The following is a 16101-nucleotide window of genomic DNA, read 5'->3' on the forward strand; positions in this document are numbered from 1 at the left end:
GACAGGTCGCCTGGAACCTACCTGCCCGCTGCAGAGAGCTTTCTCCAGGAGGGGGCAGGACTATGTGTGCCTCCACAGGCCCTGCCGTCCCCAGCTGCCCTCCCCTCCCAGATGTTTCCTGCTCCCTCACCTCTGCTTCTTGGGGCCACCTCCCCGGTTACAGCTTGCACCCAAGTCCTGGTCTCAGGGAGGGACCCAAACCAAGATTCCCTCAGCCTGCAGCAACGAGCTGCTACCCACGTGAGAGACCACGAAGCCAACCGTGGCGTTGCCACCTGGTGGAGGTCGATGCATGCGAGGGACCCAGTCCCTGGGTGGTTGCTGTGAGAGGAACACCCAGGAGGGAAGTGAGGGACATCCCAGGAACGTGAGGTTAGGTGGACGTGGACGAGGCCTGAGGTGTGTTCTGTCTCCAGGCATCTCATGGCCTGGGGAGCAGTGGACTCGCTCATAGGCATGAGACCAGGTGGAGGCCGGGAAGAGCCGTGGCCCGGAGAATTGGCATGAGTACCAAGGAGCAGGTGCCCTGGTTGCCAGGTCCAGCTTCACCGTCAACAGGTCCTTCGGGGCGAGGCAGGGGCTGTGCCGGACCTTTATGTCTCTTTCTGCACTTGGAGGAAGGGCTGTGCTGCTTGAACCCTGGGGTCCGGCCAGCCCTGACATCCTCTGAGCACCCAAAGGGGCAGCCGGGGAAGGCTTTTGGAAGGTATCACTCTGAGGGGAGGCCGGGAGTGCAGCAGTGACCGGGGCATGAGTGAGCCAGTGCAGGGAAAGGTCAAGGTTAGCTGGGGAAAGGCCAACGGGGAGGCCGGACACTTGCTTGGCCAAGAAAGCGTTGGCATAGAGGGTGCCCAAGAGAGGAGAGGGGAAAAACCCATTAGGCGTGTAGGGAAGGTGGGGAACAGGCATGTGGTCCTGGGATCATAGGACCATGAGGGGTAAACTGAGGCAGTGGCTGCCTGTGAGTCACGAGCACAGAGGTGAGGCCAGCAGGAGGGCCACAGAGATGCCACTTACCAGGTGAGGTGGGTGTAGGTGTCCCGAGAGAAGATACCGGGGCAGAAGCAGGGGCGCTTCCATGCGCAGTGAGGGAGCTGGTCAGGAACTGCGTGGTAGGCAGTGAGATGGGACCAGGGTGCCTGGTGGTAAGGTTGGTGAGTGGAGAGCTAGGGATACCCGTCACCCCCGAGGTGAGTGACACAAAGCCTGACGTGGGAACTCGGGTGGTGAGAGAAGTGGACCGCGAGGTGGTGGACTGAGAGGAGAAGGCAGGGGTGGTGTGGGTGCTGGCCGTGGTCCTGGGCGTGGACGGAAATGCAGCGGAGCTGGAGGTGTGGTGACTGGATGGGGTGGGAGACACAGTAAGAGTGGATATGGGGAGTAGAGCAGAGGAGGTGAAAGGAGAGGAGATAGTGTGGGGGAGAGAGGCCCTAATGGTGGTAGAGGCAGCTGGAGAAGAAGGAAAAAGAGGAGATGCAGACCCTGACGCAGTTGTGGGATGAGTGAAGAACGAGGAGTGTGAGCTCGAGCTCAGGGTTGTGGAGTGCACGGAGGTGGACATGACAGAGGAAGATGTACCAGCTGAAGATGAAGTCTGGGGAGAGGAGTGGGAGGAAGGTACATGAGAAGAAACAGAAGACTGGGCAGAAGGAGTGGGAGAAAATGAGGAGGACAGCTGATTAGTTGTAGAAACAGGAGTGGTTGCAGAACTGAAGTGGGGGAGTTGTGTGGTGGCAGAAGGTGGTGACGGTGGCCTTGAGCTAGAGTTCGGAGGCCGCCACGAGGAGGAGGATATGAAGGAAGAAGAGGCTGTGGTTGTGCTGAATGAGCTGTGGGCTTGGCTGGTCCCACTGGTAGTCACTGTCATTGATGGGGCTGTGTGGGTGGACCCTGTGGCCTTGACCGTTGTTGGTGGAGAAATGGTGCCTGTTGGCATTGTAGGGATGGAGGAGAAAGTGGACATCTCTGGGAGGATAGGGGTGATGACTATGTGAGTAGTTGGAGTCACCAAGGAGGTGGAGAAAGGTGGAACGTGAGTGGGAAGTGTGGTCTGAGGGTGTGATGGGGTTGGATAGGTAGTGGTGATCTTGAAGGATGTTGCAGTCGTAGGACCTGTGGAAGAGACGGGACTGCTCCCTGTAGGTGGGGAGTGTGTGGTGAAGGGTGTGGGTAGCCTGCTGCTGGTGGCCAAGGTGGTGTGGACCACAGGGGTGCCGGTTCCTGTAGTGGTGGGGTTGGGGGTGATGGTGGTAGAAGTTGGGGTGACTTCAGGATGGTGTGTGGAGGAAGAGTGTGAATGTAGGGATGTAGAGGTTTTGGCTGTGCTGAATGAGCTCAGGGCTTGGCTGGTCCCACTGGTGGTTGCCGTCATTGGTGGGGCTGTGTGGGTGGACCCTGTGGCATTGACTGTTGTAGGTGGAGAAATGGTGCCTGTTGGCATTGAATGGATGGAGGCAGAAGTGGACATCTGTGTTTGGGTAGGTGTGATGACTGTGTGAGTAGTTGGAGTCACCAAGGAGGTGGAGAAAGGTGGAACGTGAGTCGGAAGTGTGGTCTGAGGGTGTGATGGGGTTGGATAGGTAGTGGTGGTCTTGAAGGATGTTGCAGTGATAGGACCTGTGGAAGAGACAGGACTACTCTCTGTAGGTGGGGAGTGTGTGGTGAAGGTTGTGGGTAGCCTGCTGCTGGTGGCCGAGGTGGTGTGGGCCACAGGGGTGCTGGTTCCTGTACTGGTGGGGTTGGGGGTGATGGTGGTAGAAGTTGGGGTGACTTGAGGATGGTGTGTGGAGGAAGTGTGTGAATGTAGGGATGTAGAGGTTTTGGCTGTGCTGAATGAGCTCAGGGCTTGGCTGGTCCCACTGGTAGTTGCCGTTATTGGTGGGGCTGTGTGGGTGGACCCTGTGGCACTGACTGTTGTAGGTGGAGAAATGGTGCCTGTTGGCGTTGAGTGGATGGAGGTAGAAGTGGACATCTGTGCGTGGGTAAGGGTGATGACTGTGTGAGTAGTTGGAGTCACCAAGGAGGTGGAGAAAGGTGGAACGTAAGTGGAAAGTGTGGTCTGAGGGTGTGATGGTGTTGGATAGGTAGTGGTGATCTTGAAGGATGTTGCAGTCATAGGACCTGTGGAAGAGACGGGACTGCTCCCCGTAGGTGGGGAGTGTGTGGTGAAGATTGTGGGTAGCCTGCTGCTGGTGGCCGAGGTGGTGTGGGCCACAGGGGTTCCGGTGCCTGTACTGGTGGGATTGGGAGTAATCGTGGTGGTAGAAGTTGGGGTGACTTCAGGATGGTGTGTGGAGGAAGTGTGTGAATGTAGGGGTGTAGAGGTTTTGGCTGTGCTGAATGAGCTCAGGGCTTGGCTGGTCCCACTGGTGTTTGCAGTGATTGGTGGGGCTGTGTGGGTGGACCCTGTGACCTTGACCGTTGTCGGTGGAGGAATGGTGCCTATTGGCACTGAGTGGATGGAGGAGGAAGTGGACATCTGCGCGTGGGTAGGGGTGATGACAGTGTGAGTAGTTGGAGTCACCAAGGAGGTGGAGAAAGATGGACGGTGAGTGGGAAGTGTGGTCTGAGGGTGTGATGGGGTTGGATAGGTAGTGGTGGTCTGGAAGGATGTTGCAGTGATAGGACCTGTGGAAGAGACGGGACTACTCTCTGTAGGTGGGGAGTGTGTGGTGAAGGTTGTGGGTAGCCTGCTGCTGGTGGCCGAGGTGGTGTGGACCACAGGGGTGCCGGTTCCTGTACTGGTGGGTTTGGGGGTGATGGTGGTAGAAGTTGGGGTAACTTCAGGATGGTGTGTGGAGGAAGTGTGTGACTGTAGGGGTGTAGAGGTTTTGGCTGTGCTGAATGAGCTGTGCGCTTGGCTGGTCCCACTGGTGGTCGCTGTCATTGGTGGGGCTGTCTGAGTGGACCCTGTAGCCTTGACCGTTGTCGGTGGAGGAATGGTGCCTGTTGGCGTTGAGTGGATGGAGGTAGAAGTGGACATCTGTGTGTGGGTAGGGGTGATGACTATGTGAGTATTTGGAGTCACCAAGGAGGTGGAGAAAGGTGGAACGTGAGTGGGAAGTGTGGTCTGAGGGTGTGATGGGGATGGATAGGTAATTGTGGTCTTGAACGATGTTGCAGTCATTGTACCTGTGGAAGAGACGGGAGTGCTCCCTGTAGCTGGGGAGTGTGTGGTGAAGGGTGTAGGTGGCTCGCTGCTGGTGACTGAGGTGGTGTGGGCCACAGGGGTGCCAGTTCCTGTACTGGTGGGATTGGGGACGATGATGGTAGAAGTTAGGGTGACTTCAGGATGGTGTGTGGAGGAAGTGTGTGAATGTAGGGGTGTAGAGGTTTTGGCTGTGCTGAATGAGCTCAGGGCTTGGCTGGTCCCACTGGTGTTTGCTGTCATTGGTGGGGCTGTGTGGGTGGACCCTGTGACCTTGACCGTTGTCGGTGGAGGAATGGTGCCTATTGGCACTGAGTGGATGGAGGAGGAAGTGGACATCTGCGCGTGGGTAGGGGTGATGACAGTGTGAGTAGTTGGAGTCACCAAGGAGGTGGAGAAAGATGGACCGTGAGTGGGAAGTGTGGTCTGAGGGTGTGATGGTGTTGGATAGGTAGTGGTGGTCTGGAAGGATGTTGCAGTGATAGGACCTGTGGAAGAGACGGGAGTGCTCTCTGTAGGTGGGGAGTGTGTGGTGAAGGTTGTGGGTAGCCTGCTGCTGGTGGCCGAGGTGGTGTGGACCACAGGGGTGCCGGTTCCTGTACTGGTGGGTTTGGGGGTGATGGTGGTAGAAGTTGGGGTAACTTCAGGATGGTGTGTGGAAGAAGTGTGTGACTGTAGGGGTGTAGAGGTTTTGGCTGTGCTGAATGAGCTGTGCGCTTGGCTGGTCCCACTGGTGGTCGCTGTCATTGGTGGGGCTGTCTGAGTGGACCCTGTAGCCTTGACCGTTGTCGGTGGAGGAATGGTGCCTGTTGGCGTTGAGTGGATGGAGGTAGAAGTGGACATCTGTGTGTTGGTAGGGGTGATGACTATGTGAGTAGTTGGAGTCACCAAGGAGGTGGAGAAAGGTGGAACGTGAGTGGGAAGTGTGGTCTGAGGGTGTGATGGGGTTGGATAGGTAATTGTGGTCTTGAACGATGTTGCAGTCATTGTACCTGTGGAAGAGACGGGAGTGCTCCCTGTAGCTGGGGAGTGTGTGGTGAAGGGTGTAGGTGGCTCGCTGCTGGTGACTGAGGTGGTGTGGGCCGCAGGGGTGCCAGTTCCTGTACTGGTGGGATTGGGGACGATGATGGTAGAAGTTAGGGTGACTTCAGGATGGTGTGTGGAGGAAGTGTGTGAATGTAGGGGTGTAGAGGTTTTGGCTGTGCTGAATGAGCTCAGGGCTTGGCTGGTCCCACTGGTGTTTGCTGTCATTGGTGGGGCTGTGTGGGTGGACCCTGTGACCTTGACCGTTGTCGGTGGAGGAATGGTGCCTATTGGCACTGAGTGGATGGAGGAGGAAGTGGACATCTGCGCGTGGGTAGGGGTGATGACAGTGTGAGTAGTTGGAGTCACCAAGGAGGTGGAGAAAGGTGGAATGTGAGTGGGAAGTGTGGTCTGAGGGTGTGATAGTGTTGGATAGGTAGCGGTGGTCTGGAAGGATGTTGCAGTGATAGGACCTGTGGAAGAGACGGGAGTGCTCTCTGTAGGTGGGGAGTGTGTGGTGAAGGTTGTGGGTAGCCTGCTGCTGGTGGACGTGGTGGTGTGGGCCACAGGGGTGCTGGTTCCTGTACTAGTGGTGTTGGGGGTGATGGTGGTAGAAGTTGGTGTGACTTCAGGATGGTGTGTGGAAGAAGTGTGTGAATGTAGGGATGTAGAGGTTTTGGCTGTGCTGAATGAACTTGGGGCTTGGCTGGTCCCACTGGTGGTAGCTGTCATTGGTGGGGCTGTGTGCGTGGATGCTGTGGCCTTGACTGTTGTCACTGGAGGAATGGTTCCTGTTGGCTCTGAGGGGATGGAGGAGGAAGTGAACACCTGTGCGTGGGTGGGGGTGATGACTGTGTGAGTAGTTGGAGTCACCAAGGAGGTGGAGAAAGGTGGAACATGAGTGAGAAGTGTGGTCTGAGGGTGTGATGGTGTTGGATAGGTAGTGGTGGTCTGGAAGGATGTTGCAGTGATAGGACTTGTGGAAGAGATGGGACTACTTTCTGTTGGTGGGGAGTGTGTGGTGAAGGGTGTGGGTAGCCTGCTGCTGGTGGCTGAGGTGGTGTGGGCCACAGGAGTGCCAATTCCTGTAGTGGTGGGATTGGGGGTGATGGTAGTAGAAGTTGGAGTGACTTCAGGATGGTGTGTGGAGGAGGTGTGTGAATGTAGGGGTGTAGAGGTTTTGGCTGTGCTGAATGAGCTGTGGGTGTGGCTGTTCCCACTGGTGGTTGCCGTTATTTGTGGGGATGTGTGGGTGGACCCTGTGGCCTTGACTGTTGTCGGTGGAGGAATGGTGCCTGTTGGCGTTGAGTGGATGGAGGTAGAAGTGGACATCTGGGCGTGGGTAGGTGTGATGACTGTGTGAGTAGTTGGAGTCACCAAGGAGGTGAAGAAAGGTGGAACGTGAGTAGGAAGTGTAGTCTGAGAGTGTGATGGTGTTGGATAGGTAGTGGTGGTCTGGAAGGATGTTGCAGTGATAGGACCTGTGGAAGAGACGGGAGTGCTCTCTGTAGGTGGGGAGTCTGTGGTAAAGGTTGTGGGTAGCTTGCTGCTGGTGGACGAGGTGGCGTGGGCCACGGGGGTGCCGGTTCCTGTACTGGTGGAGTTGGGGGTGATGGTGGTAGAAGTTGGTGTGACTTCAGGATGGTGTGTGGAAGAAGTGTGTGAATATAGGGATGTAGAAGTTTTGGCTGTGCTGAATGAACTTGGGGCTTGGCTGGTCCCACTGGTGGTCACCGTCATTGGTAGGGCTGTGTGGGTGGACCCTGTGGCCTTGACCGTTGTTGGTGGAGGAATGGTGCCTGTTGGCGTTGAGTGGATGGAGGTAGAAGTAGACCTCTGTGCATCGGTAGGGGTGATGACTGTGTGAGTAGTTGGAGTCACCAAGGAGGTGGAGAAAGGTGGAACGTGAGTTGGAAGTGTGGTCTGAGGGTGTGATGGGGTTGGATAGGTAGTGGTGATCTTGAAGGATGTTGCAGTGATAGGACCTGTGGAAGAGACGGGACTGCTCTCTGTAGGTGAGGAGTGTGTGGTGAAGGTTGTAGGTAGCCTGCTGCTGGTGGACGAGGTGGTGTGGGCCACAGGGGTGCCGGTTCCTGTACTGGTGGGTTTGGGGGTGATGGTGGTAGAAGTTGGGGTGACTTCAGGATGGTGTGTGGAAGAAGTTTGTGAATGTAGGGATGTGGAGGTTTTGGCTGTGCTGAATGAGTTCGGGGCTTGGCTGGTCCCACTGGTGGTAGCTGTCATTGGTGGGGCTGTGTGCGTGGATGCTGTGGCCTTGACTGTTGTCACTGGAGGAATGGTTCCTGTTGGCCCTGAGGGGATGGAGGAGGAAGTGAACATCTGTGCGTGGGTAGGGGTGATGACTGTGTGAGTAGTTGGAGTCAGCAAGGAGGTGGAGAAAGGTGGAACGTGAGTGGGAAGTGTGGTCTGAGGGTGTGATGGGGTTGGATAGGTAGTGGTGGTCTGGAAGGATGTTGCAGTGATAGGACTTGTGGAAGAGACAGGACTGCTTTCTGTAGGTGGGGAGTGTGTGGTGAAGTGTGTGGGTAGCCTGCTGCTGGTGGCCGAGGTGGTGTGGGCCACAGAGCTGCCGGTGCCTGTAGTGGTGGGATTGGGGGTGATGGTGGTAGAATTTGGGGTGACTTGAGGATGGTGTGTGGAGGAAGTGTGTGAATGTAGGGATGTAGAGGTTTTGGCTGTGCTGAAGGAGTTCAGGGCTTGGCTGGTCCCACTGGTGTTTGCTGTCATTGGTGGGGCTGTGTGGGTGGACCCTGTGACCTTGACCGTTGTCGGTGGAGGAATGGTGCCTATTGGCACTGAGTGGATGGAGGAGGAAGTGGACATCTGCGCGTGGGTAGGGGTGATGACAGTGTGAGTAGTTGGAGTCACCAAGGAGGTGGAGAAAGGTGGAATGTGAGTGGGAAGTGTGGTCTGAGGGTGTGATGGGGTTGGATAGGTAGTGGTGGTCTGGAAGGATGTTGCAGTGATAGGACCTGTGGAAGAGACGGGAGTGCTCTCTGTAGGTGGGGAGTGTGTGGTGAAGGTTGTGGGTAGCCTGCTGCTGGTGGACGAGGTGGTGTGGGCCACAGGGGTGCCGGTTCCTGTACTGGTGGGTTTGGGGGTGATGGTGGTAGAAGTTGGGGTGACTTCAGGATGGTGTGTGGAAGAAGTTTGTGAATGTAGGGATGTGGAGGTTTTGGCTGTGCTGAATGAGTTCGGGGCTTGGCTGGTCCCACTGGTGGTAGCTGTCATTGGTGGGGCTGTGTGCGTGGATGCTGTGGCCTTGACTGTTGTCACTGGAGGAATGGTTCCTGTTGGCCCTGAGGGGATGGAGGAGGAAGTGAACACCTGTGCGTGGGTAGGGGTGATGACTGTGTGAGTAGTTGGAGTCACCAAGGAGGTGGAGAAAGGTGGAACGTGAGTGGGAAGTGTGGTCTGAGGGTGTGATGGGGTTGGATAGGTAGTGGTGGTCTGGAAGGATGTTGCAGTGATAGGACTTGTGGAAGAGACAGGACTGCTTTCTGTAGGTGGGGAGTGTGTGGTGAAGGGTGTGGGTAGCCTGCTGCTGGTGGCCGAGGTGGTGTGGGCCACAGGGGTGCCGGTGCCTGTACTGGTGGGATTGGGGGTGATGGTGGTAGAAGTTGGGGTGACTTGAGGATGGTGTGTGGAGGAAGTGTGTGAATGTAGGGATGTAGAGGTTTTGGCTGTGCTGAATGAGTTCGGGGCTTGGCTGGTCCCACTGGTGTTTGCTGTCATTGGTGGGGCTGTGTGGGTGGACCCTGTGACCTTGACCGTTGTCGGTGGAGGAATGGTGCCTATTGGCACTGAGTGGATGGAGGAGGAAGTGGACATCTGCGCGTGGGTAGGGGTGATGACAGTGTGAGTAGTTGGAGTCACCAAGGAGGTGGAGAAAGGTGGAATGTGAGTGGGAAGTGTGGTCTGAGGGTGTGATGGTGTTGGATAGGTAGTGGTGGTCTGGAAGGATGTTGCAGTGATAGGACCTGTGGAAGAGACGGGAGTGCTCTCTGTAGGTGGGGAGTGTGTGGTGAAGGTTGTGGGTAGCCTGCTGCTGGTGGACGAGGTGGTGTGGGCCACAGGGGTGCCGGTTCCTGTACTGGTGGGTTTGGGGGTGATGGTGGTAGAAGTTGGGGTGACTTCAGGATGGTGTGTGGAAGAAGTTTGTGAATGTAGGGATGTGGAGGTTTTGGCTGTGCTGAATGAGTTCGGGGCTTGGCTGGTCCCACTGGTGGTAGCTGTCATTGGTGGGGCTGTGTGCGTGGATGCTGTGGCCTTGACTGTTGTCACTGGAGGAATGGTTCCTGTTGGCCCTGAGGGGATGGAGGAGGAAGTGAACATCTGTGCGTGGGTAGGGGTGATGACTGTGTGAGTAGTTGGAGTCAGCAAGGAGGTGGAGAAAGGTGGAACGTGAGTGGGAAGTGTGGTCTGAGGGTGTGATGGGGTTGGATAGGTAGTGGTGGTCTGGAAGGATGTTGCAGTGATAGGACTTGTGGAAGAGACAGGACTGCTTTCTGTTGGTGGGGAGTGTGTGGTGAAGGGTGTGGGTAGCCTGCTGCTGGTGGCCGAGGTGGTGTGGGCCACAGGGGTGCCGGTGCCTGTACTGGTGGGATTGGGGGTGATGGTGGTAGAAGTTGGGGTGACTTGAGGATGGTGTGTGGAGGAAGTGTGTGAATGTAGGGATGTAGAGGTTTTGGCTGTGCTGAATGAGCTCAGGGCTTGGCTGGTCCCACTGGTGTTTGCTGTCATTGGTGGGGCTGTGTGGGTGGACCCTGTGACCTTGACCGTTGTCGGTGGAGGAATGGTGCCTATTGGCACTGAGTGGATGGAGGAGGAAGTGGACATCTGCGCGTGGGTAGGGGTGATGACAGTGTGAGTAGTTGGAGTCACCAAGGAGGTGGAGAAAGGTGGAATGTGAGTGGGAAGTGTGGTCTGAGGGTGTGATGGGGTTGGATAGGTAGTGGTGGTCTGGAAGGATGTTGCAGTGATAGGACCTGTGGAAGAGACGGGAGTGCTCTCTGTAGGTGGGGAGTGTGTGGTGAAGGTTGTGGGTAGCCTGCTGCTGGTGGACGAGGTGGTGTGGGCCACAGGGGTGCCGGTTCCTGTACTGGTGGGTTTGGGGGTGATGTTGGTAGAAGTTGGGGTGACTTCAGGATGGTGTGTGGAAGAAGTTTGTGAATGTAGGGATGTGGAGGTTTTGGCTGTGCTGAATGAGTTCGGGGCTTGGCTGGTCCCACTGGTGGTAGCTGTCATTGGTGGGGCTGTGTGCGTGGATGCTGTGGCCTTGACTGTTGTCACTGGAGGAATGGTTCCTGTTGGTCCTGAGGGGATGGAGGAGGAAGTGAACACCTGTGCGTGGGTAGGGGTGATGACTGTGTGAGTAGTTGGAGTCAGCAAGGAGGTGGAGAAAGGTGGAACGTGAGTGGGAAGTGTGGTCTGAGGGTGTGATGGGGTTGGATAGGTAGTGGTGGTCTGGAAGGATGTTGCAGTGATAGGACTTGTGGAAGAGACAGGACTGCTTTCTGTACGTGGGGAGTGTGTGGTGAAGGGTGTGGGTAGCCTGCTGCTGGTGGCCGAGGTGGTGTGGGCCACAGGGGTGCCGGTGCCTGTACTGGTGGGATTGGGGGTGATGGTGGTAGAAGTTGGGGTGACTTGAGGATGGTGTGTGGAGGAAGTGTGTGAATGTAGGGATGTAGAGGTTTTGGCTGTGCTGAATGAGCTCAGGGCTTGGCTGGTCCCACTGGTAGTTGCTGTCATTGGTGGGGCTGTGTGGGTGGACCCTGTGGCCTTGACTGTTGTAGGTGGAGAAATGGTGCCTGTTGGCATTGAATGGATGGAGGCAGAAGTGGACATCTGTGTTTGGGTAGGTGTGATGACTGTGTGAGTAGTTGGAGTCACCAAGGAGGTGGAGAAAGGTGGAACGTGAGTCGGAAGTGTGGTCTGAGGGTGTGATGGGGTTGGATAGGTAGTGGTGGTCTGGAAAGGTGTTGCAGTGATAGGACCTGTGGAAGAGATAGGAATGCTCCCTGTAGGTGGGGAGTGTGTGGTGAAGGGTGTAGGTGGCTTGCTGCTGGTGGCTGAGGTGGTGTGGGCCACAGGGGTGCCGGTTCCTGTACTGGTGGGATTGGGGGTGATGGTGGTAGAAGTTGGGGTGACTTGAGGATGGTGTGTGGAGGAAGTGTGTGAATGTATGGATGTAGAGGTTTTGGCTGTGCTGAATGAGCTGTGTGCTTGGCTGGTCCCACTGGTGTTTGCTGTCGTCGGTGGGGCTGTGTGGGTGGACCCTGTGACCTTGACCGTTGTTGGTGGATTAATGGTCCCTATTGGCACTGAGTGGATCGAGGAGGAAGTCGACTTCTGTGTGTGGGTAGGGGTGATGACAGTGTGAGTAGTTGGAGTCACCAAGGAGGTGGATAAAGGTGGAACATGAGTGGAAAGTGTGGTCTCAGGTTGTGATGTCGTTGGATAGGTAGTGGTCGTCTTGAAGGATGTTGCAGTTATGGGACCTGTGGAAGAGATGGGGTTGCTCCCTGTAGCTGGGGAGTGTGTGATGAAGGGTGTAGGTGGCTCGCTGCTGGTGGCTGAGGTGGTGTGGGCCACAGGGGTGCCGGTTATTCTACTGGTGGGGTTGGGGGTGATGGTGGTAAAAGTTGGAGTGACTTCAGTATGGAGTGTCGAAGAAGCATGTGTGTGTCGGGATGTAGAGGTTTTGGCTGTGCTGAATGAGCTCAGGGTTTGGCTGGTCCCGCTTGTGGTTGCTGTCATTGGGGGTGCTGTGTGAGTGGACACTGTGCCTGTGGCCTTGACCGTTGTAGGTGGAGGAATGGTGCCTGTTGGTGTTGAGTGGATGTAGGCAGAAGTGGACACCTGTGCGTGGGTCGGGGTGATGACTGTGTGAGTACTTGGAGTCACTGAGGAGGTGGAGAAAGGTGGAATGTGAGTGGGAAGTGTGGTGTGAGGTTGTGATGGGGTTGGATAGGTAGTGGTGGTTTGGAAGGATGTTGCAGTCAAAGGACCTGTGGAAGAGATGTGACTGCTCCCTGTAGGTGGGGAGTGTGTGGTGAAGCCTGTGGGTAGCCTGCTGCTGGTGGCCCAGGTGATGTTGGCCACAGGGGTGCCGGTTCCTGTGCTGGTTTGTTTGGGAGTAATGGTGGTGGTAGAAGTTGGGATGATTTCTGGTTGGTGTGTGGAGGAAGGGTGTGAGTGCAAGGATGTAGAGGTTTTCGCTGTGCTGAAAGAGCTGTGGGCTTGGCTGGTCCCACTGATGGTCACTGTCCTTGGCGGAGTTTTGTGCGTGGATCCTGTGGTCCTGAAGGTTGTTAGTGGAGGAATAGTGCCTGTTGGTGACGGGTGGATGAAGGTGGTAGTGGACACCTGTGCGTGGGTAGGGGTGATGACTGTGTGAGTGCTTGGGCTCACCAGTGAGGTGGACGAAGGTGGAATGTGAGTGGGAAGTGTGGTCTGAGGGTGTGAAGTGGTTGGATAGGCAGTGGTGGTCTTGAGTGTGGTAGTCACAGGACCTGTGGAAGAGATGGGAATGCTCCCCGTAGGTGGGGAATGTGTGGTGAAGGGTTTGGGTGGCCCGCTGCTGGTGGTCAAGGGGCTATGGACCACAGTGGTGCCGGTTTCTGTACTGGTGGGATTGTAATTAATGGTGGTGGTAGAAGTTAGGGTGATTTCAGGATGGTGTGTGGAGGAAACATGTGAGTGAAGGGATGTAGAGGTTTTGGCTGTGCTAAATGAGCTGTGGGCTTGGCTCGTCCGAATGGTGGTTCCCGTCATTGGTGGGGTTGCGTGCGTGGACCCTGTGTCACTGACCGTTGTTGGTGGAGGAATGGTGCCTGTTGGCGTTGAGTGGATGGAGGAGGAAGTGAACATCTGTGTGTGGGTAGGCGTGATGACTGTGTGAGTACCTGGAGTCACCGAGGAAGTGGAGAAAGGTGGAACGTGAGTGGGAAGTGTGGTCTGAGGGTGTGATGGTGTTGGATAGATAGTGGTGGTCTGGAAGGATGTTGCAGTCATAGGACCTGTGGAAGAGAGGGTACTGCTCCCTGTAGGTGTGGAGTGTGTGGTGATGGGTGTGGGTGTCCTGCTGCTGGTGGCCGAAGTGGCGTAGGTCACAGTGGTGCTGGTGCCTGTACTGGTGGACTTGGGAGTATTTGTGGTGGTAGAAGTTGGGGTGATTTCTGGATGATGTGTGGAGGAAGGGTGTGAGTGGAGGGATGTAGAGGTTTTGGCTGTACTGAATGAGCTGCTGTCTTGGCTGGTCCTACTGGTTGTTGCTGTCATTGGTGGGGCTGTGTGGGTGGACCCTGTAGCCTTGACTGTTGTCTGTGGATGAATGGTGCCTGTTGGTGTTGAGTGGATATAGGCAGAAGGGGACATCTCTGTGTGGGTAGGGGTGATGACTGTGTGAGTACTTGGAGTCACTGAGGAGGTGGAGAAAGGTGGAACGTGAGTGGGAAGTGTGGTCTGAGGGTGTGATGGGGTTGGATAGGTAGTGGTAGTCTTGAAGGATGTTACAGTTATAGGACCTGTGGAAGTGATGGGAGTGCTCCCTGTAGGTGGGGAATGTGTGGTGAAGGGTGGCGGTGGCCTGTTGCTGGTGGCGGAGGTGGTGTGGGCCACAGGGGTTCCAGTGCCTGTACTGGTGGGATTGGGAGTAATCGTGGTGGTAGAAGTTGGGGTGATTTCAGGATGGTGTGTGGAGGAAGTGTGTGAGTATAGGGATGTAGAGGTTTTGGCTGTGCTAAATGAGCTGTGGGCTTGGCTGGTCACACTGGTGGTCACTGTCATTGGTGGGGCTGTGTGTGTGGACCCTGTTGCCTTGACCGTTGTTGATGAAGGAATGGTGCCTGTTGGTGTTGAGTGGATGGAGGTGGAAGTGGACGTCTGTGAGTGTGTAGGGGTGATGACAGTGTGAGTAGTTGGAGTCACCAAGGAGGTGGAGAAAGGTGGAACGTGAGTGGGAAGTGTGGTCTGAGGGTGTGATGGGGTTGGATAGGTAGAGGTGGTCTTGAAGGATGTTGTAGTCGTAGGACCTGTGGAAGAGCTGGGTCTGCTCCCTGAAGGTGAATGTGTGGTGAAGGGTGTGTGTGGCTCACTGATGGTGGTCAACGTGGTGTGGGCCACAGGGGTGCTGGTTCCTGCACTAGTGGACTTGGGAATAATGGTGGTAGAATTTGGTGTGGTGTCAGGGTGGTGTGTGGAGGAAGCATGTGAGAGGAGGGATGTAGAGGTTTTGGCTGTGCTGAATGAGCTGTGGACTTGGCTGGTGCCACTGGTGGTCACTGTCATTGGTGGAGCTGTGTGCGTGGACCCTGTGGTTGTGAGCGTTGTTGGTGGAGGAATGGTGCCTGTTGGCGTTGAGTGGATGGAGCCAGAAGTGGACATCTGTGGGTGGATAGAGGTGATGACTGTGTAAGTACTTGGAGTCACCGAGGAGGTGGAGAAAGGTGGAATGTGAGTGGGAAATATGGTATGAGGTTGTGATGGGGTTGGATAGGTAGTGGTCGTCTTGAGAGATGTCGTAGTCGTAGGACCTTTGGAAGTGGTGGGACTGCTCCCTGTAGGTGTGGAGTGTGTGGTGAAGGGTGGTGGTGGCCTGCTGCTGGTGGCCGAGGTGGTGTGGGCCACAGGGGTTCCGGTGTCTGTACTAGTGGGGTTGGGAGTAATTGCGATGGTAGAAGTTGGGGTGATTTCTGGATGATGTGTGGAGGAACCATGTGAATGTAGGGATGTAGAGGTTTTGACTGTGCTGAATGAGCTGTGGACTTGGCTGGTCCCACTGGTGGTCCCTGTCATTGGTGGGGCTGTGTGTGTGGACCCTGTAGCCTTGACTGTTGTTGATGAAGGAATGATGTATGTTGGTGTTGAGTGGATGGAGGTGGAAGTGGACGTCTGTGAGTGTGTAGGGATGATGACAGTGTGAGTAGTTGGAGTCACCAAGGAGGTGGAGAAAGGTGGAACGTGAGTGGGAAATGTGGTCTGAGGGTGTGGTGGGGTTGGATAGGTAGTGGTGGTCTGGAAGGATGTGGCAGTCATAGGACCTGTGGAAGAGACGGGACTACTCCCTGTAGGTGGGGAGAGTGTGGTGAAGGGTGGTGGTGGCCTGCTGCTGGTGACCAAGGTGGTGTGGGCCACAGGGGTGCTCGTGCCTGTACTGGTGGGGTTGGGAGTAATAGTGGTGGTAGAAGTTAGAGTGATTTCAGGATGGTGTGTGGAGGAAGCATGTGAGTGTAGGGATGTAGAGGTTTTGGCTGTGCTGATTGAGTTCTGGGCTTGACTGGTTCCACTGATGGTCCCCGTCATTGTTGGGGCTGTGCGCGTGGACCCTGTGGCCGTGAGGGTTGTTGGTGAAGTAATGGTGCCTGTTGGCTTTGAGTGGATGGAGGAGGAAGTGGACATCTGTGCGTGGGTAGGAGTGATAACTGTGTGAGTACTTGGAGTCACCAAGGAGGTGGAGAAAGCTGGAACATGAGTGGGAAGTGTGGTCTGAGGGTGTGATGGGGTTGGATAGGTAGTGGTGATCTTGACGGATGTTGCAGTCATAGGACCTGTGGAAGAGACAGAAGTGCTCCCTATAGGTGGGGAGTGTGTTGTGATGGGTATGGGTGTCCTGCTGCTGGTGGCCGAGTTGGTGTGGGTCACAGGGGTGCCTGTGCCTGTACTGGTGGACTTGGGAGTAATGTTGGTGGTAGAAGTTGGGGTGACTTGAGGATGGTGTGTGGAGGAAGCGTATGAGTGTAGGGATGTAGAGGTTTTGGCTGTACTGAATGAGCTGCTGTCTTGGCTGGTCCTACTGGTTGTTGCCGTCATTGGTGGGGCTGTGTGGGTGGACCTTGTGGACTTGACTGTTGTTTGTGGAGGAATGGTGCCTGTTGGCGTTGAGTGGATAGAGGCAGTAGTGGACATCT

The 16101-nt window shown here is 55.8% G+C and overlaps 2 protein-coding genes across 2 annotated transcripts in view; both read right to left on the bottom strand.

Annotated features, from left to right (window-relative positions):
* LOC105494177 (mucin-6) overlaps nucleotides 1-16101 on the bottom strand; it is a 35551-nt gene that overhangs the window by 1306 nt on the left and 18144 nt on the right. Inside the window, exon 33 of the mRNA XM_071075875.1 lies at nucleotides 1018-10218. Within this exon, the coding sequence (XP_070931976.1) occupies nucleotides 1018-10218 (9201 nt within the window). The remainder of the gene's footprint in view (nucleotides 1-1017; nucleotides 10219-16101) is intronic.
* LOC139357388 (mucin-6-like) lies at nucleotides 10335-16099 on the bottom strand. The gene is made up of 2 exons (XM_071073977.1): nucleotides 11477-16099; nucleotides 10335-11300 (listed from the first exon to the last, which is right to left on the bottom strand). The coding sequence occupies exons 1-2, from the start codon at nucleotides 16097-16099 to the stop codon at nucleotides 10335-10337; spliced, it is 5589 nt and encodes a 1862-aa protein (XP_070930078.1).

This window comes from Macaca nemestrina, chromosome 12 (genome assembly GCF_043159975.1).
Source record: "Macaca nemestrina isolate mMacNem1 chromosome 12, mMacNem.hap1, whole genome shotgun sequence".
Taxonomy (NCBI): domain Eukaryota; kingdom Metazoa; phylum Chordata; class Mammalia; order Primates; family Cercopithecidae; genus Macaca; species Macaca nemestrina.

What these genes read in the sequence shown, in the direction of transcription:
- LOC139357388 (XM_071073977.1), bottom strand. Translation starts at nt 16,099, where the DNA reads ATGTCCACTACTGCCTCTATCCACTCAACGCCAACAGGCACCATTCCT. An exon ending in ATCCACCAACAACGGTCAAG is followed by an intron (nt 11,301 to 11,476) that starts GTCACAGGGTCC and finishes CAATCCCACCAG; the next exon opens with TACAGGAACCGGCACCCCTG.